Below are 21,518 nucleotides of genomic sequence, written 5' to 3'. Positions count from 1 at the left end.
TTATGGATCTTGGGTAGCAAATAGAATACCCCTGGTCGGGTTCTGAATTGCTGATGCGTGCGCACTCCCTTCCTTCCTCCCTCTCCCCCCGCCCCGAGATTGAGTGCTCTGGGTAACAGAAAGTTGTAAACAAGTGTGACTAGCGAATAGAAAAACATTTTACAATGACTAAATTACAGCTTGGCCATAGCACAGCACAGACCCAACCCTAAGGTGAGAACTCAGTGGAGGTGCCCTGTTTATAATTGTCTTTAGTGTGTGCAATGTCACAGGAATGAGCGGCTATAATGTGGTTCTCACAACAAATATTTTGGTGGCCTCGGAGTGCTGCCACCAACTCCTTGCCAGTCGTCACTCTGACAATTTTTCCTAAAAAACGTAATTAACTTTAGGAAAAACAAATAAATATGTACATATCTGTGTTCAAATCATTGTAATTTATTTATACAGGCTTTTTTTTGCGAACTCAAAATAATGTACAGTTGTTGTCTCTGTTCTTTACTGGACCTACACAGAATAGAAACACAAATAAGGTGCTTTGCATGTTCTTGTCTTTTGCTTTTTAGGTTGTTGGGGTTTTTTGGGGTTTCTTTTTTTTTTTTAAGACTTGCTAGCTGGTAAGTCTGCTGCTGTGAAAAGTAATATTTGTACATGTGTTAATATCACTTTTCAAAGAAACAGACATACTAGTTAGCTTGGAGGCAGAGAAAAGTGATTATTAATAAACATATAAATATCACTTTTCACAGCAAATTTACTCAGCCCCTGCTAGCTGGGGGACAAATTAAGCCCTGGATGGGGAGGTGGGTAGGAAGGCAGCAAGGGCCAGGAGTGAGGGAGGGGTGGTGAGCCTGGGGCTGACATCCGCTGCAGCATGGCTGGGGCTGGAGCCCAAAGCCCCGTGGCCAAAGCCTGCCACCCCAGCCAGAAGCCTGAGCCCCACCACCCTCAGGAATGTAGGGAACTCACACTGCCTGCCTGCTCCTTGGGCATTTGTGGCTTCAGAGGAAGGCAGGGCCCAACTCCTGCTGGTGGCTCCAGAGGATGGGTTACTGCTCTCCCCTATCATCCACCTAGGAGTCTGTGACCGCAAGAAAAGCCCCTGGTGCCGTGTTTGAGAAACGAATGACAGGAAATAGGAGAACAAAACCCTCACAAAGTTATGTAGCCCTAAAAGTATGTACCTCATGTGTTTGTCCCACAGCTGCATAGGGTGTGAGGATGTCCTTTAGAAGAAATAGAGGTCATCCTCTGCCTCCCTGGGTGATTCCACCACACTGTGCCAGTTCTTCATCTTCCCCTGTGCAAGTTGTGTGCACATATGGCATCCTGATTTCCTTTGGCTGCCGGGAACCAGGACCAGTGTGAATATGCATGGGATCCAGCTGCCTGTGCAGAGCTTTTAAACCAGACTTGTCCTGTGCCCACTCGGGATGGAAGCACTCCCCTTCACCCTCACAAATGCTATACAGTGTGTGGCATGCAATGGCATTTGCCACATTGACATCCAGACGGGTGCATAGGCTACACCCATGGGATTTGAGTCTACTAAACACATGCTCCATGACCATTGTGCAGCTCTACTGAGTTTGTAACCGCACTCCCATTTTCCAGGGTCATTAATGTCAAAATATGGTTTCATGAGCCAAGTTAGGAATGGGTATGCGGGATTCCCCAAAAGAACAGTTGGCACAGATGGACCATACAGAACAATATCATTTCTGGGGAATAAAATCTCCTCTTCCTCCTTCAAGTACAATCCTGATCTCCTCAGGACCCTGGTGTCATGAACCTTTCCCATGTTTCCCAAGTGTGTATTCATGAATCTGTCTCTGAGGTTCATGAAGCTTTGCAGAATGAGTCAATAGTAACCTTTTTGGTTTGCATACTCGCCCCCTGTGGTGGGCAAAGTATTGGGATATGGGTATCATTGATGGCCCCTGCACAGTTTGGAAACCCCATCCTTGGAAATTCTGTTGTTACTTCTGGAACTTTTCTTATGACAACCACCCCTGGGTAGCTCACAGTGTTACTTGCCTCACAGACCTGCACAACCACAACCCCGACAGTGGACTTTCCAACCACAATGTGATTTGCAATGGACCTATGGCTATCTGGTGTTGCCAGCTTCCACATGGTAATATCCACCCTCTTCTACACCAGAATGGCTTCCCTGAACCAAGTGTTCTAGTGCTAGAGGTTTGGTGCATGGCTCCTCGAAGGTCTGTTTCTTCACTGGGACATTCTGAAGCCACTGCTGGCCATCTCTTGTTTTCCAAAACCATGTGATCCCACCACACTTCGCCGGTCCTTCTTCACCAGAAGCAACAGTCCACCCAAGGGCATACGGCGGCAGTATTGGCATTTACCATATCTGTATCATGTGAGCTGAACGAATTGTCCTTGACCCTCCGGGTCAGCCACCTTCAATATGTCAAAGTTCTGCTCAAATTCCATTGAGCTTTTCACCAATCACCTACTCCACTGCATAAATGTTTGTCTCGCAATAAGGAGCAGGAGCAGAACCGAGCACCATTCCGTTGCTTCAAGTCTTCCACCCAGCTCAGCAAGAATAACAATGAGGGGTGACGTGATCAGGAACCGCCATTGGCAACTGTGTGGGAGATGGTAACAACAACACACAGCAAACTGGTTCCTAGAGTGTTTCCCTGTCTGCACAGAACCCTGGGACGCCATCCCTGAATTGGTAGCGCTAACCTAGCCTAACAGCAGCATGGATGTGAGTGTATACGTTTACACTGCGTTTCACCATGTCCAGCACAGCATTATGTAGATATTTGGCATTTTGTGGGGAGCATGCATAAGCATGTACATGGTCGAGTACTTAAGTCTGCATGCCAGTGTAGATGTAGCCTGTGTTCAAAAGCATCCCCATTAGGTGGGGAGCCCCAGACCTAAATCCAGGCCTGAACGAGTAAATGGGAAGCAAGGCATGCTCAGCAAAAAATTCCTTGCTGCCTCCAAAGGGGTGCTTAGTTTGATTAATATGCGTTTTGACAAGCTCACTTGAAAACCTATTTTTCTGCTTTTATTAATGTAATTTTGCCAACAGCTAATCCTCAGTATGGCTTTTTATGTATACGGAGCGGAGATGTTTATGCGTGAGAAATAACTGTGGAGCCTTGTGTGTTCATTTCTCTTGAGCATGTTTTGCACTAGAAGCTGAATTCTCCAGTTAATTGAATGGGTTCACATTGTAATTATGATCTCCTGCGAGTCTTTGTTAACTTTGGAGTCTCCGTTGTAACTTTAGATTTTCAGCAGGAAAAACTTTATAATGGAAGAACGTGGGGAGTCCATTACAAGATCGCTTTGATGGCATTAAGAGGTGAAACTAATTTCAGTGCAAGTCTTCAGAGATTCCTTAGGCTTGGTCTACACACAGTGTTCGTATGGGTTTAATATTTTGGTTAGGAGTGTAAGTTTTTTACCAAAATAGTTATACCAGTACAACCCCCAGTGTGGATGGCAGTTATGCTACTAGTATAGCTTATTCCCCTTCTATGAGAATAGCTATACTAACAGAAAGCGCCTTTATACTGGTATAATGCATTCCACACTAGGAGGGCTGTTCTGCTTAAATGAAACTAGTATCGCTAAAGTGGTATAACTTTTGTGTATACAAGCCCTCAGTATTGGTATTATGCAACATTACAGCAGCACAGTGTTGTACGAGTAAATTTAAACTCCTGTGCTGATGCAATAAAAATGTGAGATAAGACTTTAACTCTCACACTGTTCTATAAAGTCCCTGTTATGGTATCACCATGAAATATCAATGCAAGCTTCTACTGCCATTTAACTGCTGGTGTAGTGGTACATAAGAATGGCCATACTGGGTCAGACCAAAGGTCCATCCAGCCCAGTATCCTGTCTACTGACAGTGGCCAATACCAGGTTCCCCAGAGGGAGTGAACCTAACAGGTAATGATCTAGTGATCTCTCTCCTGCTATCCATCTCCACCCTCTGACAACCCCAGAGGCTAGGGACACCATTCCTTACCCATCCTGGCTAATAGCCATTAATGGACTTAATCTCCATGAATTTATCCAGTTTTCTTTTAAATCCTATTATAGCCCTAGCCTTCACAACCTCCTCAGGCAAGGAATTCCACAGGTTGACTGTGCGCTTTCTCCACACCACTCATGATTTTATATACCTCTATCATATCCCCCCTTAGTCTCCTCTTTTCCAAGCTGAAAAGTCCTAGCCTCTTTAATCTCTCCTCATATGGGACCCGTTCCAAACCCCTCATCATTTTAGTTACCCTTTTCTGAATCTTTTCTAATGCCAGTGTATCTTTTTTCAGATGAGATGAGGGAACCACATCCATACACAGTATTCAAGATGTGGGTGTACCATGGATTTATATAGGGTAGCACAATAAGTTACTATATGGCAAACTGGCGTTTGAGACTGACTTTCTCTCTTGCTTCCTTGCTCTTTAATAAACATTGTAGCTAATTTGAAAATGGCGATAATTGGCTTTGGCAGAAACAGCATCCAGCCCTTCTCAGCAAGAAGATGGTTAGCTAGGAGAGAAGGTGTAAAGACATTAAACTATACTAAAATGTATTATGGGGATGGAGACTTCTGAAATGCCCATCAGAAAAAAAAACCTCCACAAATTTTCCCAAATCCAGGGAATTCTCAGTCCTGAGTTACCACTATCAGGACCAGCTGTAACATTATTGTAGCAAATGTAGGCCTCTGTCAGGGGATGTGTTGCAGTGCTTAGATTCTAGTGTAGCAGGAATAGAAGTTACTGTGGGACACTTTTATGCTCTGAATTTCCTGTTATTTGTCAATCATTCCTTTTAATTACACATTGTTATTTAGAAACAATATATCTGTTTTGTTTTGTAAACAGAATGCTTCCAAGCTTTGATACTGGTGGATAGAGCTGATGGAAGCAATCTCTTAGCATTGACAAATGGTATGTGTGCATCTCAACTCCATTTATTCTACACTCTCCACTATTTTGTCATCTTGATTTAATCAACAGGAGCATAAAGTTGAATAAAATAAGCCTGAAAAACCTACTAGTATTGCATGTAGACCAACTGTAGTGTTAGTCTAATCAGGCCCTACTGTGTTTTCTTTTTCTTGGTTTTCACAATTGTAGTATGTATGTACGGTTCCCTTCAAGGGAAGATGTGACACCTAAAATGAGAAGCATCATGTTTTCTGGTATAGCAATTAGGGAGAGAAGAAAGGCTGAGCTCTTGATGTATTTCCTGGTCAAGCCATAAAACCTGTGGGGATAAATGTGAGTAGCTTATTTCTTTTAGAAGTAAACAAAGGGTTTTAGAAATGGGGCAGGGAATTCACAATGGAAATGACTAAATTTTTTTTTTGGCTTATCACTTTAGTAATTCCTAAAAGAGCAGAAGAGGAAGGGAGAAGAGGAAAAGCTTGCTGCAGACATTAATGCATTGACAAGCAGCTCATTCATGGTCTGATCCTAGTTCGTGGTTTCTCAACCTTCATTGCACTACCCCTTCTGACACAAAATTTATTACACGACCCCAGGAAGGGGGACTGAAGATCGAGCCCCTCTGCTCTGGGCAGGGGGCCAAAGCTGAAGCCTGACCCCCATCACCTTTGGGTGGGGGGGGTTGAAGCCAAAACTTAAGGGCTTCAGCCCCAGGTGGGTGGGGGCTGTAACCTGAGCCCCAGCACCCAGGGCTGAAGTTCTCTGGCTTCAGCCCCAGCTATGGGCGGTAGGGCTTGGACTTTCGGCTTCAGCCCCAGGCCCCAGCAAGTCTAACGCCAGCCCTGGCGACCCCATTAAAACAGGGTCGCAACCCACTCTGGCATCCCGACCCACAGTTTGAGAACCGTTGTCTTAGTTGCTCGAGTTTCCCACTGATGTTAAGTGAGAGTTGCAGGATCATGATGTTAAACTGCAAGGACGATCAAATCTCGGGCTACGTCTACACTACAGACCTTACAGCAGCACAGCCACTGTAAAGTCTCCCTTGTAGCCGTTCTCCCATCAGCATGATTAAACTACTGCCAAGGAGCAGTGGTAACTATGTCCGTGGGAGAGCGTCTCATGCCAACATAGCGCTGTCCATACCGGCGCTTTTGTCAGTGAAACTTTTGTTGGTCAGGGGTGTGAAAAAACCCTCCTGACCAACAAAAGTTTTACCGACAAAAGTGCTAGTATAGACATAGCCTCAGTCTTGTATTAGCACCTATATTAAAAGAATGCCTTTCACCTGGTTTAGGTCCACAATGTGAATTCTCTTTAGTCTAATGATCTGGGGGAGGAATGTCCATGAACTGGTGAATCTAAACCACTGTAAAAACAATGAGGAGTCCTTGTGGCACCTTAGAGACTAACATATTCTCTCTTCCTGTTTGCAACCTGTTAAAACCCACCATTTGTCAAACAGAAATTATAAATATCAGACTTCTCCCTCTCCCCACCCTCTGCCCCATACTTTACTTTTTCTGTAAGGCCTCATGAAAAATGTAGTGATTTGCCTTAGAAGAGGAAGCATTAGTTAACCAGTCCTATTCCCAGTGCTGACAATATCAATGACGCAGGTTTGTAGAGTTTACGTTATTGTATTAATTGTGGGCGATGCAGGTGTGCAGGGCTTAAAATTACTGCACGTTAAGAGAAGTTAGTTTTTGCCTTTGAGTGAAACTTTTGTAAGATCCCTTTCAATTTGATGATCTATTTCATTATACTTTTAGTCTGTCATTAGTTAATTCTGTTTAAAATATAGTATTGCATCATGTGGTGATGTAGAGGACACAATAAATCCAGAAGCTTTTTGTATGTGAATGAATGCTCTGTAGAGTATTTCAATAAAGCATTTACTGAGATGAGGCAATCAGTCTCCCAACATAAAAATAAAGGGCCAAACTGTGTCCTGATTTGCACCTCATAAAACTCTACACCAGGGGTCGGCAACCTTTCAGAACTGGTGTGCTGAGTCTTCATGTATTCACTTTAATTTCAGGTTTCGCATGCCAGTAATACATTTTAATGTTTTTTGGAAGGTCTCTCTCTATAAGTCTATATATTATATAACTAAACTATTGCCGTATGTAAAGTAAGCAAGGTTTTCAAAATGTTTAAGAAGGTTCATTTAAAATTAAATTAAAATGCTGATCTTACGCCACCGGCCTGCTCAGCCCACTGCCAGCCTGGGGTTCTGTTCACCTAGGCCGACAGCAGGCTGAGTTGGGCCTGCGGCCTGGACCCTGGCTGGCAAGGGGCTGGCAGCCAGAACCCCAGACCGGCAGCGGGCTGAGTGGGGCCAACAGCCGGGACCCCAAACCAGCAGTGGGCTGAGCAGCTCAGCCCATTGCCGGTCTGGGGTTCCGTCCACGGGCTCCTACCAGCCAGGGTCCTGGCTGCTGGCCCCGCTCAGCCCGGGATCCCAGCCCTGCCCACATAGAGTGGGTACCTACCTTCTCCCTGGTTCTAGCCCATTCTCTTCCTCTCTGTCTGCACTGAGCTGAGGGTGGGAGTGCACTGAGCACAGGGCTAGGGGTGAAGGCGCAGGCTGGGGGATGGGGTGTAGGGTCTGGCCAGGAGCTAGAATGAGGGAGGGGGCTCAGGGTTGGGGCAGGAGGTTTGGCTGTGGAGTGCTTACCGGGGCAGCTCCCATTTGGTGTGAGGGGTGCACGTAGAAATGTGGGAGGGGGGTGCAGGAGCTCCCATCTGGTGCTCACGGGGGGGGTGAGAATGTGGGGGGTGCAAGAGTCAGGGCACAGGGTGTGGGCGGCCTGGGAATGTGTGGGGGTGCAGGAGTCAAGGCAGGGGGTTGAGGGTGTGTGAGGAGGGTGCAGAAGTCAGGGCATGGGGGGGGCTGGGTATGTGGAGAAGTACTGGAGTCAAGGCTGGGGTTGTGGGGGGTGCAGGGGTCAGGGCAGAGGGCTGGGAGTGCGTGAGGAGGGTGCAGGAGTCAGGACAGAGGGCTGGGTGTGTGGGGGGGTGCAGGGGTCAGGGCAGGAGGCTGGAGTGTGTGAGGGGTGCAGATCAGGGCAGAGGGCTGGGATGTGTGTGAGGAGGGTGCAGGGGCTGGGGGAGTGGGCTGGGGTCATGGGGGTGCTCCCAGCCCCCTACCCAGAGCGGCTCACGGCAGGGGGCTGGAGGGGATATGCCCTGATTCCACCCCTCTTCCCCACGGCCCTGTCCCCACCTCTTCTCTGCCTCCTCCACGGAGCAGCAGCTCTGGTTCTCCCCCTCCCTCGCAAGGGCCATCAGCTGATCGGGGGCAGGGAGGAAGAGGAGGAGGGGCAGGCGGGGCCAAGCTTCTTCACCCTGCCCCCATCCGGGGGTGGGGGGTGGAGAAGAGTGGGCTGGGGCAGGCAGGATTTTTAATGGCACACTGCTGCCTGCTGGGGTCCCGGCCTGGCTTCAGCAGCTGGCCCTGAGCGGGGCCGGCGGCTGGGACCCCGGCAGGCAGCAGCGTGCCATTAAAAATCGGCTTGCGTGCCGTCTTTGGCACGTGTGCCATAGGTTGCCGACAACCCCTGCTCTACACACTACACTGGGGTTGCATAATATGCAAGTCAGTTCACAATGTGGCTCAAACAATGCAAACTCTGGGTTATATTTTAGGTTTTTTTTTTTTTTTTTAATAAACCAATATCTCTACTGTCGCACTATGTATGTATATTTTTTATGTATAGTAGCTGTATGAAATTCCAGGGTTGCAGCTTGATCAAACTTAGAAGATTTAGGGCAGATGCAGTTCAATATTCTGATCCTTGTTGGGGGGAAGGAGGAGATAAATGGTGGTAGCCCATTTCTCTGCAAATTTATCCAAGTCCTGTAGGTCAGTGCTACTCAAAGTGGAGGTGCCAGTCCGCGAGCCATCAGCTGCCGGTCTGCGCGCACATCGGGGAAAAAAAATTGCCGGTCCCCCACATCAGCTAGCTTGAGAAGCACTGCTGTGGGTGACGCACTGATCTCTGTTCCACTGGAGAGTCTGTAAGGTTTATCTAAGTTCTCTATTGTAGTTTGTTTTTATTAAACTGTTTCATTAGCACACGCTCTTTTTCTTTCTTTTTGGCTAGTGTAATTCACAAAAGTGAAGTGTCTTTAATGTATTTGGTATCTGATAATGTGGTGACTTCTAAGTTTAATTGTAAAAATGTAATGTGAAGTCTTTGTATATTATTTTTTAAAGTAAACGATGTAACTACTGAAGATGGGATGCAGAGAAGCAAACCTAGGTTACAGCCTTCTATATCAAATGAAAATACAACAGGTTCTCCTTTGTGAGTATACAGGTCACATTTCAGTTTACTGTAGTCCATTCTTTTAAATATTCTTTGTCTTGCACAAGAGACTTTGGCACTAACGCTGTAAAATTAAATGTTTAAACGCAATTTTGAATCGTGGTTATGGCCGAAGCCTTGGAGTTTATAAACTGATCTGTGTGGAAGACTTGAATGCCCTCCAAGTTACAACATGAGGGGGTGTGTTTGCCTGTAGCTAGAGAAGGGATAGAGTGATAAAATTTCGCTGTGTATGAAGGTGTGCAGTTAAAGCCATGGATAATTAAGGTACTGGGCTGGGACTCAGGAGATTTGAGTTCAGTTCCCAGCTCTGCCACAGACTGTGCAGGACCTTGGGCACGTTCAGCTGCTGTTCTGTAAAGGGGGTTTTATGATATTTCCTTTGTCTATCTTGTCTATTTAAAGTGTAAGCTTTTTGGGGCAGAAGCATGCTGTAACAGATTGCTCATACAGTGCCCAGAACAAAGAGGCCTTGATTGCCATTGAAACCTCATGGCACTAGCTTAATACAAATAATGATCCATTGAAACCCTGGACTTCATGATTGGGACCAAGAGTTATTTTCTCCTACTGAAGAATGTTGAACAATTAAAAAACTGAATTTTTTTTGGTAATGCAAGGCATGGTTCAATTTTTTTTTTCTTTTTTTGTGATTCTTAACAGAATGGAGGCGAAAGAAAAATCACACTCAGGGAATGAAGACATATGTAGTGAAACAAGGGAGTTACCTTTAAAACTATGTTACCAGAATCATGACTGCTCTAATGTATGTCTTGCCAACAGACCACTGAACTCATACAAGGGAGAAAACCCTCTTAAAATGCCAATCCTGTGTCATTTCCAGAGACGACATGCAAAAGCAGACTTGCTTTCAAAGTCACTTGATGTGAATTATAAGGCCCCCTGTGGGAGGAGTCTGAGAAACTTTCAAGATGTGCAGAGTTACCTGTTTGAAACAGAGTGCAACTTCTTATTTGTCGATCACTTTTCTTTCAACACATACGTACAGCTGGGCAGAAACACTCTGAACCGAGAAGCACTTGTATTTGATTTTGATATCAGCAATGGAGCAGAGTCTGTACCCATTTCCTTCTGTAACGAAGTTGACAACACAAGATTACCTTATTTTAAATATAGGAAGGCCTCATGGCCACGTGGGTACTATCTGAACAACTTCTCTAGCATGTTTCTTGACTCATGCGACTGTACGGATGGCTGCACAGACAGGTAAGTAGAAAAAGTTGACCTCTAACTAAAGCCCAGTCATATAGGTGCCCTGAATAACATAAAGGGAGACTGTCAAATTTACTGTGTGCATTTAGCAATATAGTAACTTTGTCTAATAATACGCAGGGTAAAAAAAGCCTTTGATGGTCCAAATTAAAAGCTCTAGCTCCGCTATGCGTGCAGAATAGTGGGGAGCAGCAGATCCACTGCATGCTCCTCCCATCCCCTTGCAGGCTCTTTTTCCACAGGAGTTGAGACTCTCCGGTTATGTAGGGAGTGGGGCCAGAGCCAGACCGGGTGGTGTTCACAATAACCCTTTGTGGCTATAAGAGTGTAAGATAATAGTGACAGAGTCAGTGTTATCTTCTGTTGCTCCCCAATCTGTGTTGTGAACTCTAGTCATTTTCTGGTGGGGGGAGGGAGATGCCGAAGCAGTGGCAGGCTCGGATGCCATGATAGTACAGATTTTGTTCAGTTTGTTTATTTTGTGTACTAGACAGTATTTTGTGTAGTCAGTTTTGCTGAGTCCCCTGGTGTAGTTAGTCCCCACTCCCCCTTGTTGTTTGGACCTTCTACAGGGCACAGGCAAAAGAAAAATTCTTAAAGAAGTAGGAAAATGTGACTGTGGACCAAAAAAATTGGTGGAGGTGGGCCTGAAACTACTTAAAAAAAATAGGTTTCAGATTGACTATATTTAAAGTTAGCTTTGTCTCTTTAACCACATCCTTATTTTCACATGATAGTTTACTGTTGCCTTTCTAGGTCAAAATGTGCGTGCCTACGGCTGACTGCAAAAGGCTGCAATGAAAATTCTGCCTCACCAAGTAACAAAGCATCTTGTGGTTACAGGTATAAAAGGCTGGATGGACCTGTCCCCAGTGGGTAAGACACCTAGAGTTTACACTGGTATTTTATCCACATTCAGTTACAGTATTCAGGCCATGCTTAAACAGCTTTTGGTTAGCCAGCATCTTGGGAAGGGATGGGGGGAGGCGTTCTAGTGATTGTATTGAATGATCATGGTGAAATGGGAAAAGTACTTTCGTTTTGAAAGCCACAGCATGGGGTTTTGTATTACAGGAATTATTTTTTTATACTTCAGCTTGCAAGGCTAGCATGGTAGATCTCAAAGCACTTTACAAAGAGATCACTATCTCCTTACAGATAGAGAAGCTGAGGTACAGACAGGTGAAGTGATTTGTCCAACATCACCAGCAGACCAGTGTCCGTGCTAGGAATAGAGCCCAGGTCTCTCAGGTTCCAGTCCAGTGCTCTGTCCACAAGGCATACTCCCCACTTAGAGTATGTCTACAACTGCAGTTAGACACCTGTGGCTGGCCTGTGCCAGCTGACTCGGGCTAAGGGGCTGTTTAATTGCAGTGTAGACATTCAGGCTGGAGCCTGGGCTCTGGGACCCACCCACACGGTAGGGTCCTAGAGCCTAGGCTCCAACCCAAGCATGTACACTGCAGTTAGATGGCCTCTTAGCCTGAGTCCCACGAGGTCGAGTCAGCTGGCATGGGCTACCTGTAGGTTTTTAATTGTAGTGTAGGCATACCCATAGTGCACGTACTGTGGTAACCTGGAGTTGCCATATCCCAGCTGGCTCTTGTATGACTCCTTACAGAATGAAAGCCCTCACTGAAGTTGTTCCAACATTTTGACAATCAACTCCACCCCAAAATGTCACAAGCTGGGGATATTGTAAAAATCAGAAAAATCCTAGAGTCCTTGACGGCCATGACAAAGTCCATCCAGGTTGATTGTTTGCTCTTTTATGCTTTTAAATATGTTCCAAGAGTAGAAGGGAGTGCTTCGTTCAATCAGTTGTCAAGACTGCAGAATCTATGTTGCATAGCTTACTTAGGTAATATAACTACGGTATATATTACTCACTCATCCCTGAAAATCTGATGGACTCTTGTAAGTGTTCAGTCAGGAATGGGGAAGGCTAAACTCCAGAAGTGCAGTGACTTGCCCATTCTTTTCTAACCAGATGTCTTTGTCTTTTCCGTGAGCTGCTCTTTTATTTGCTTTTGCCAGGTATGAACAAGCAATATTTCATTTTTAATTTCTTTTTTTCTGGCAGAATTTACGAATGCAACTTATCGTGCAAGTGTGACAGAATGAGGTGTCAGAACAGAGTAGCACAGCATGGTATCCAAGTTCGGTTGCAGGTATTCAACACAGACCGGAAGGGCTGGGGCGTCCGCTGTCTCGACGATATTGACAAAGGAACATTTGTTTGTACTTATTCAGGTAACATAAAACAATGCCTGAAAGATTTTAGCACTGTCATTCTCAAACTGTACTTTGTGGAGCCCTTGCTAGAGGTCTGCAAGCTGCAGCATTTTAAGAACCAAGCAGTGAGCAGGATATGCTGGGTTGGGAGGCCAGATACATCCATAAAATCTGCTTTTGAGTGTGCACCAAAGAATAGAAAAAAACTTAGAAAACAACTGTAATCAAGTGGCGCTAGCCAAGCACTCGGATCATTCCAAGGCTAGATTTCTGTGACTCCTATCTCAAAGGCACTATCACTTACCCCACAAGCTTGTCTGTTCTGTGCTAGATTCCACAAGGACGGCTCCCTTGCAGAATGAATGGTGGTTGCATTGCACACTCACAAATAGTGGTCTTGCCCCTGCTAAAAATATAAGTGCAAGGTGAGTCAGAGTGAACATGGACTAAACTAAAAACCTGCTTTTCTTCTAGGCAGGTTAATGAGCAGAGCTGAGCCTCGGGAAATAGGAGATGTCGATCGTGAGGCTGAAAAGAAGGATGCTGTGAATGAAAAAAGTCCCAGCTCACTTTCAGTAAAGAGAAAACTGGACACTACTTGTTCAGATTCGGAGATTGAACTTGTCCAGACTGGTAAAGACAGCATTAACAGGAGGTGTGAAACTTTATCTCAGCCTGCAGATGATGAATATAAACCAGTTGTGTAAGTTGTAGTAGCAGATTTAAGGTAAAGATAGACTGTATGCTACTATTATAGACTATTCAAAAAAGAACTAGACAAGTTCATGGAGGATAGGTCCATCAATGGCTATTAGCCAGGATGGGCAGGGATGGTGTTCTTAGCCTCTGTTTGCCAGAAGCTGGGAGTGGACGCCTGGGGATGCATCACTTGATGATTCTGTTCATTTCCTCTGGGGCATCTAGCATTGGCCACTGTCAGAAGACAAGATACCGGGCTAGATGGACAATTGGTCTGACCCAGTATGGCCATTCTTATGTTCTCATCCCATAGCAATACCCACAGTGGAGCTTGAGTGTGTTCAACGAAGCAGTCTTTTTCATATTTTTTTAAGCTTATTTTTTTATATTTCTTCAGGCAGGACACAGTTGTTTCTATGAATTAACTTTATTCCCAACCCATCTGGAACTGCCTTGGTATTTTCCAGAAATCACATTAGTCTCCTGAATGAATACATGTTTGTACTTGAGCTCTCATGGTTATAGTTCATTATGTTATTTGAAAAGGGAGCAATGACTTTCATATTTTTCTCCAACCGTGCAGTATTTTAAATTAATCACTAATTGTCCTGTCCTCCTCCTTTTCCCCCCAACCCTTCACTTCTCAGCATTTTGAACTGTTGTAGCTAGAGACACTAAGGTCTGGTCTACACTACAGGGTTAGTTCAGCACAAGGCAGCTTACGTCGCCCTAACTATGGAAATGTCTGTGCTTAAATTTCACTCCCACCAAAGCAATAACTCCACACCCACAAGCAGCGTAGAGTTCAGGTCAGTGTAGTTAGGTCAACATAACACAGTGTAGACACTGTGTTGCTTACAGCAACTGTTAGTGGCTTTCAGGAGCTGTCCCACAATGCCCCGTGCTGACAGTACAATCAATACAAGTGCTCCTGGTGAGGATGTGCACCGCCGACACAAGGAACACCATGTAGACATGTAAAAGCGATGTCACTACTGTGGTGACTGAATGACGATGTAAGTTAGGTTGACTTAATTTTGTAGTGTAGACATAGCATAAGGCCCTAATCTTGCAATCAGTTTCATGGAGATGTAATAGTGTGTTCAGTGAGGGGAGCTCATCTCGGGAGCTTTAGCAGCCTATGAGAATTTCCAAAAGCAAATGATGGCTTGTCTGTAAAGTAAACTTGTTACTCTGGCAGCATGGGTGGCAGATGAAAGGCGGGGGAGGCTAGCTCCCTGCCCCGCCTCTTCCACCTGCGCCCCACACACACTCCACCCCTGCTCTGCCCCGGCCCTGTCCTCTCCCCGCTTACGGTGTCTGATCACAAGACACACGCCCCCAAAAAACCCTGTCCCTCCTCACCCCCCCTTTCCCCCGCCATCCAGTCCCTCACCGGGTCACCCACCTACCACATACCTCCTCACTCCTCCTGTTGCTCACCTCCTCACCCGTCCGCTGCGAGAACCCCACAAACTGCCACTTGCCTCCTCACCACGTCCCTCCTTGCCCCTCCACAGAGGTGGAGGGGAGTGGAAGAGAGGAGAGACACTACGAGCAGTGGGGACCTCTGGAGAGGGGAGTGTGGAGTGGAGGAAGACTTATCAGGCAGCAGCAGATGGTGCGGCCCTTGAGGAAGGGGTGGAACAGGGAGGGGAAGGGGCAGGGCAACAATAGCCTAGGTGTCCGGCAGCGGGTCAATGGTGGCTGTATCAGGGGGCCTGTTATACTCTCCACCCATGTTTGGCAGGCAGCATGATGTAGTCTTTACAGGAAAAAGCCAAAAGTCAGATCTTCTGAATTCTATTCCCTGCGACCTCTGAAACTTTCTCCCTCAGTTTACCCCTCCATATAGTGGGTGCAAATCTTTAGTACCTCATGCTAGAGGTTTATTGTGAGGCTCTGTAAAGCACTTTGAGATCCTCAGATAGCCAGCTCTTTAAAAGAGCTACAAATATTTTGGATGGAATCTTCCCTGCACACTGTCTCTCAAAACACTTGGGTCAGACAGTAAATCAGAAGTTGTGAGCAAGGCAGTGACTGCATGTGTATATTTTCAATCGTGAGATGAAAGGTGGTGGAAAGCTACAGGAAGGAGGACAGCTGGTCCCAAATTTCAGGAGCTGTAGGAGAGAAGGCTTTTGCAGTAACATGGTCAAGACTGTGGAGAGTCAGAGAGGGGAGTAGAGAGAGGAGGTCTCTGAGGTAGGCTGGAGCAAATCGCAAGTGATTCAGATACATATTTTTTGTATACACAAACTATAACTATGAAATTGATAGCAAAGCTGACACACGCTCGTTTCCATAAACGAAGCCAATTGTCCGTATTTAGACTTGCCTTTTCAGCACCACTGAAACCTAATCCTATTTGGAATGAATCACTGTATAAATTATATAGTTATCAGTGATTAGCCAAATTTTACTAATATTATACATAATATAAGATACAGGAAACACCATTTTTAAGCTATATTTACTACACCATTATGCTAGATTTTACTTGATTATTTCCAGTATTTAGAAGAAGAAAGATTCAAACTCCTGTGTTAAATTCCTACCGGCAGGGAGCACTTTTTTTTTGTAAAGTTCCAAAAATAAAAAATAAACCATCAGACCAAAGATCACGAGAGAATGTTAACATGATTGGCATGGGGTCATGAATACAGGTTGTGTTGTACAGGACAACTAGACTGTAATCCACAAACCAGTATCGTGTCACTGCTTATGTTGTTTCACTTCAGCTTCTGAACTTAACATAGGTACCGCAATCTTAAAGAAATCTAAAAGGATAATATTTTTTGACTCCATCTGTAGCACAGGAAAAATCATGACCTCTATATGAGGGGTAGGGTTATATTAATTTTGTAGATAAGATTTCTGGAGCAGGGACAGTCACTTACTGTATGATCCTACAGGTGACTAGCACAGTACAGCTCCATCCTGGCTGATGCCTGTAGATGCTACTGCAATGTAAATGTCTCATAATATTAAACCAAAGCTGACTTTGAATAAAAAGTTTAATTTCTAAGGGTCATATCCTACCTTTCCCTTCTGTTAAGAGGGTGTGCCAGGGTGCTCCACTCACTGCTAGGATGGCGCCTCCTCCTGGTCACTCTGGGGAATAACTGATCAGGTCAGCACCCCTTCCCACGGTTGCTAGCCATCCCTCTGTCTCTCTCTGCCAGTCTGCAGCCCCTCTCTCGCTCCACAAACTACTGCCGCCTCTTTGTGACTTGGCCCTCCGGCCATGTCACCAAATGGTTCCCCTTTTGGGTTGGAAAGTCTTTCCTTGCCAGCAGTCCTAGGCAGTCGTTCCATTCACTGCCTTGTAGTGCTTCTCCCTCAGTGGCTGGCAGGGGAACCTGGGCCCACCTTCTATTCTGGGTTCCAATTAAGGGACCCTTTAGTCAGGAGACAAGGTCTGTTCCCTTCTAGACCTTACTGCCTTTCCCTGATCCCTGTCCTACCTTCCTGGCCTCCTCCCTCTGTGGGTTGGCCAGCCCAAACACACCTCTCCTTCTCCCAGAGAGTGACTGCAGACTTTCCCAGCAGCCCCTTTCTGCTACCAATTTCCAGCCTGCCTTTATAGCCCCAGCCCAGCTCCTTCCTCCTCAGCTGGGCTCCCTCACTCTGTCAGGGGATTACTTGGCCACCTTACTCCTCTCAGTCATGGCCTGTTGGGTTAATTAGCCCCCTTCTTAGTCTGCAGTAACCCTTTCAGGGCAAGTGTGGGGTGAACACCGCATTACAGGGAGTTAAGGTTCTTTTAGTCTTCATAGGATTTTGTTTGTTTCAGTGGTATGTTTACAGTCTCTCTCCTTGCAAATTGTGCCTTCCAGTTTGAGGTATTAACAGCTATAGCATGGAAAACCCAGAACCCTGAATGTAGATACTCTTAGTTCAGTGATGAGCATGGTACAAGAACCTAGATGGATGAATAGATAGAATTTGGCTCTTGACAGGAACATTAAGGAAGAACTGATTCAGTTTGTTTTTAAAATGTCTGTGGGATATACAAGCAACTCTCAGTCTCCTTTAACAGTAAAGCATGAACAGTGTATGATGGACCGCCTTTTAAGAGTATCAGTGAGGCCAAATCCTGCAGTCTCTGCTGAGGCAAAACTGCCACAAGATTTCTACTATCAACTGCAGGCTTTGCAGTCTGTTCTGTACAAACTGGAAAATATTAGCGAAATAGGTGTTGCAAGAGTTCTTTTATCAGTCTTTAGTTTTGCATAAAATCCTTTTGCCATCTCTGTGCAGGGTTCAGAAATATGGATATAATCCAAGGAATCTGAGAAGCCCAGCCATTAGGCCTAAAACCAGAACTGCTATGCTTCAGACTCGCCGGCTAAAACTGGTAAAAATGCCAAATAACTGATTGTATTCAAAATTCTACATATTCAGTGAAGTGGGAAGGCAGTTATTTATGACCTTATATCAGTACACACGGCAAAATTTTTTTTTAAACAACCTTTCTTATTTGAATCTATCATGGGACTTCTGCGAGACAGCCCCGCCTGCTGCTGGCATCCCTTCCCCCGTCTCCCTGCCAGCATGTGCACAGTATGTGCTCCTTGAGCTGTCTCTGAGACTAGCACAGCCTCCTCACCTCCCTTCCTTTCCCTTCCCTTCCCTGTACATATATGCAGCCCCCAGGACTGTCTCCAGGAAACAACACTCCCTCAAATTGTAAGCAACTATCTCTCCTCCCTGCAACTGCAACATCTTCCATGTCCCGCCTAACTGATGAAATAGGAGAGGAAAAGATAAACACTTTTGGGAGCCAAACTCAAAGCTGCAGCATCCCTTGCTGCACTAGTGGTCAGGGCCTTATGCTCTGCAGCTACAGCGCAGACTGGAGAATTTGATCTGCCACATGGTCTGATATGGAGCGGCAGGAAGTATTCGCTCAGGACACATGCACAAGAGGAGGTGCTGGTCGCATGTGAGTTGGCCATGCTAGTATCAGTGAGTGATTAGCTTCACAGGTGATTCACGCAACATGTATGAGAGCTTCATACCAGAAACAGACAGACAGTATTGGAAGTTCCATGATTAGTCACTGGTTTGTAATGAAAGGGGAGGAATCTTGCTGACCCAGTCCATTTCAGTTAGCTCTGCATACAGAGCTAGCTTACGCCCTGATTCAGCAAAACACTTAAGCATGTATTTAAGCATGTGCTTAAAACCTATTGATATGAGTGGGAGTTAAAGTGAAACCCATTCTTAAGTATTTTGCTGCATTGGAGCCTGTGTTCTGGGAGGCTTGTCTCGATAATTCTGAATTATGATGTCTAGGCTTGGAATTTAGCCTGTTAAAACTCACTCAGTCAAAACAACAGATTACAGTAGATTTGAAACTTGAACTCCAGGGCCTTTAAGCCCAGTTGTCTTTGGCTCTTGATGCAGAGATACATAGAACACAGTACCTCACAACCTTATTTCTTTTAAGGGAGTCGCTACACTGGTGCACGATGCCAGCTCAGATGAAGATGAGAGTTCTCAGCCCCAGCCGTCAACCAAAACAAAACTAACCACGGGAACCAAAAAAGAAAAAGAAAGTAGGTTTGCAGAGCTATAAATATTACACTGGTTAGCACGCTTGTGCCCAGTCAAGCAATACAGTTGCACTGTAGAAAACAGTCTTTGAATGTGTGCAAGCCTGTTCAAATGCCATATCTCTAACTACAGTGGCATTATCTGTGTAGCACTTAGTGTGTCCTACCAACAAACCTTAGCAGCCACTCAGATTATTATTTACTACACCATAGGTGTGGATAGTGCTTAAAGACTCAGAATTTAAAAAGAAATAAAGGTTCCCTGCCCTGAGTAGTCTACAGTGTAATGGCCTGATCCTGTAAGATCTGAGCACTCCTGGAAAGGTGGTAAGCATCCTGTACTTCTGCTGTCTCCAGTGGAAGTTTGGGGAGGCGAAGGGCAGAATTGGGCTATTTTATTAGGCTGACACAGCAATGGTTTGCAATAAGCAAAGAGGGGCAGGGAGATATGGGAGAAAGAAGGGCACAGCTGTAAAAGATCCTGGGAAACATATGCTGTTGAATATGCATCTTATTAACACCTTATTAAAATTTGGGATGCTGTGCGGAATGCAGGTGGAGATTGACATTAAAATACCAGCTGGAAGAAGTGAGTTCTGAGAAAGGATCTGAAATAGGAGTACGGGGAGAGACTGGATCATGCACAAGGTTTGGGGGCTATTCCAGGCACTGAGGGGGAAGCATAGGCATTTATGGATAATGACATGGGAAGCAAGAAATTGAGCTGAATTATCAGTGCAGAGTGCTAGTGGGGCTTTACGGAACCAGTAGAGGTGAGGTATGGATAGGGGCAGAGCTTCTGTTATACTTCTGAAGGTGACAAGGAATCATTTGAGATCCATACATACCAGAGGAAATAAGCCAGTTCAGGAGTGGGTGGGCATTTAGGGTCAAATAAGCCAAACACATTTAAGTTTGCAATGTTACCCTTATTATCATTGCTGAGTCATTTTCAGTTGGTGCAAACAAATAATGTGTTCTTTTGATCTCTTGAAATTTCTGTTGATAGAACTCAAACTGCAGGAAAAGCTAGGAGAACAAGAGGAGGCCATGCAGTCTGAGCCAAGCATCACAGATACTGCAAAATCTAAAGAAAAAAGGCCATCTCCAGAAGATGCAAGAGGTGGTAAATCAGCCAGGCTAGATGATACACGTGCTATGAAACAGTCCATGGGCGTAATCCAAAGAGACGGCTTCAAAGAGGAAAAAAATAGGAGATACACACAAGATCCGCTCTGTAATGAGGAGGCAGAAGGTGATGAGACCCATCTGAAGAATTCTAATAAAGAAAATATTTATTTATTGGATGCCACAAAAGAAGGAAATGTGGGCCGATTTCTTAATGTAAGTAATCACTGGTAAATGTGTGTGCTGTTAAATCACTTTAATTTTTTTTTAAATTTGTTTATTTGCACAAACAAAAGGTATTAATGAGTATTTCAAAATTCGACTCTTCTCTTCTCCCAGGATGAGTAGTGTGTGTTTTTATTTTGGGGCAGGAAATCAAATAGCCCTAGATTATGAGGATTCTCTGTTTCCTTGCTGCATGTTGAATGGCCTTGCCACTGGGTGCTACACTGGATCAGAGCGTGGGCTGGATGCTTGACTAGATTGCGGGTCTCCTTTCAGCCCCATTCATATTCCGAGGCCATTGTAAACTGTCGTTTGTGTCAATTCAGGATATGTTACATAATGCTGGGTGAAATTTCCATCCTTACTCCTGACCTGTACACATGTAAAAACTGTCTACTAAAGAATCCTTCCCAGGTTTCACACTCAACCTAGCGCATGCTGAGAAGGGACCTGGCTGTTCTAGGCAGTGCTGTGTAGATATCCACATTATCCATGTATATACTCAATAAATCTGCCAATTGATTTAATTCAATTGATTGAATTTTCAAAATGCTCCCAGCGATATGCGTACTAGAAACTCTCATCTGCACACGCATAAGACTGGCCTTGTTTTTCCCATGGGCATTTATAGGTATGTCAAGCCAAAATCTGCACAAACGTTGACATTATGCTCCTTAATGTAGAACAGAGATAATGATAACCTGTCACATGACTGTCCACATGCATACACCTGTGTGTGTCCAACTGCGCTTGGTAAAATTTGAACTTTATTTTTTTGTAATTTTGATGATTAATATCAATTTTTATTTAAGCATTTTTTCCCATTTTAAACCATTTTAATTTTCAGCTGTGAGAAATTAAGAGGGGTTGGAGTTAGTGCAGCGCTGATAGCAGGGCAGCAGGGGGCTGCCTGTGCAGGTGAGGGGCCTGAGATGCCAAGGCACAAGGAGCTAGGGAGGCTGTGGTCCTGGCCCAGCCCCAGGCCAGGGCTGTGAGGAGCAGGATGAGTGAGTGAATGGGACCATGACAGCGAAGCTGCAGAGGACTCCCAGCACAGCTGCAGAGCCAGTGACACTTGATACTTGCAGGTGCAGGCTGTGGTCCTGCTGGGGCAGAGCAAAAACCCCTGGCCCGGGCTGCGAGGA

The 21,518-nt window shown here is 45.2% G+C and overlaps 1 protein-coding gene across 1 annotated transcript in view; it reads left to right on the top strand.

Annotated features, from left to right (window-relative positions):
• SETDB2 (SET domain bifurcated histone lysine methyltransferase 2) overlaps window positions 1-21,518 on the top strand; it is a 96,705-nt gene that overhangs the window by 17,863 nt on the left and 57,324 nt on the right. The window contains exons 7-15 of the mRNA XM_073339182.1: window positions 4,893-4,958; window positions 9,181-9,271; window positions 9,956-10,519; window positions 11,282-11,401; window positions 12,609-12,778; window positions 13,235-13,463; window positions 17,723-17,819; window positions 18,915-19,023; window positions 20,030-20,364. Of these exons, the coding sequence (XP_073195283.1) occupies window positions 4,893-4,958; window positions 9,181-9,271; window positions 9,956-10,519; window positions 11,282-11,401; window positions 12,609-12,778; window positions 13,235-13,463; window positions 17,723-17,819; window positions 18,915-19,023; window positions 20,030-20,364 (1,781 nt within the window). The remainder of the gene's footprint in view (window positions 1-4,892; window positions 4,959-9,180; window positions 9,272-9,955; window positions 10,520-11,281; window positions 11,402-12,608; window positions 12,779-13,234; window positions 13,464-17,722; window positions 17,820-18,914; window positions 19,024-20,029; window positions 20,365-21,518) is intronic.

The sequence above is a fragment of the Lepidochelys kempii genome, chromosome 1 (genome assembly GCF_965140265.1).
Source record: "Lepidochelys kempii isolate rLepKem1 chromosome 1, rLepKem1.hap2, whole genome shotgun sequence".
NCBI classification, from domain to species: domain Eukaryota; kingdom Metazoa; phylum Chordata; order Testudines; family Cheloniidae; genus Lepidochelys; species Lepidochelys kempii.
The sequence above is the reverse complement of the archived record's forward strand: the minus strand, read 5'-3'. Positions and strand labels throughout refer to the sequence as shown.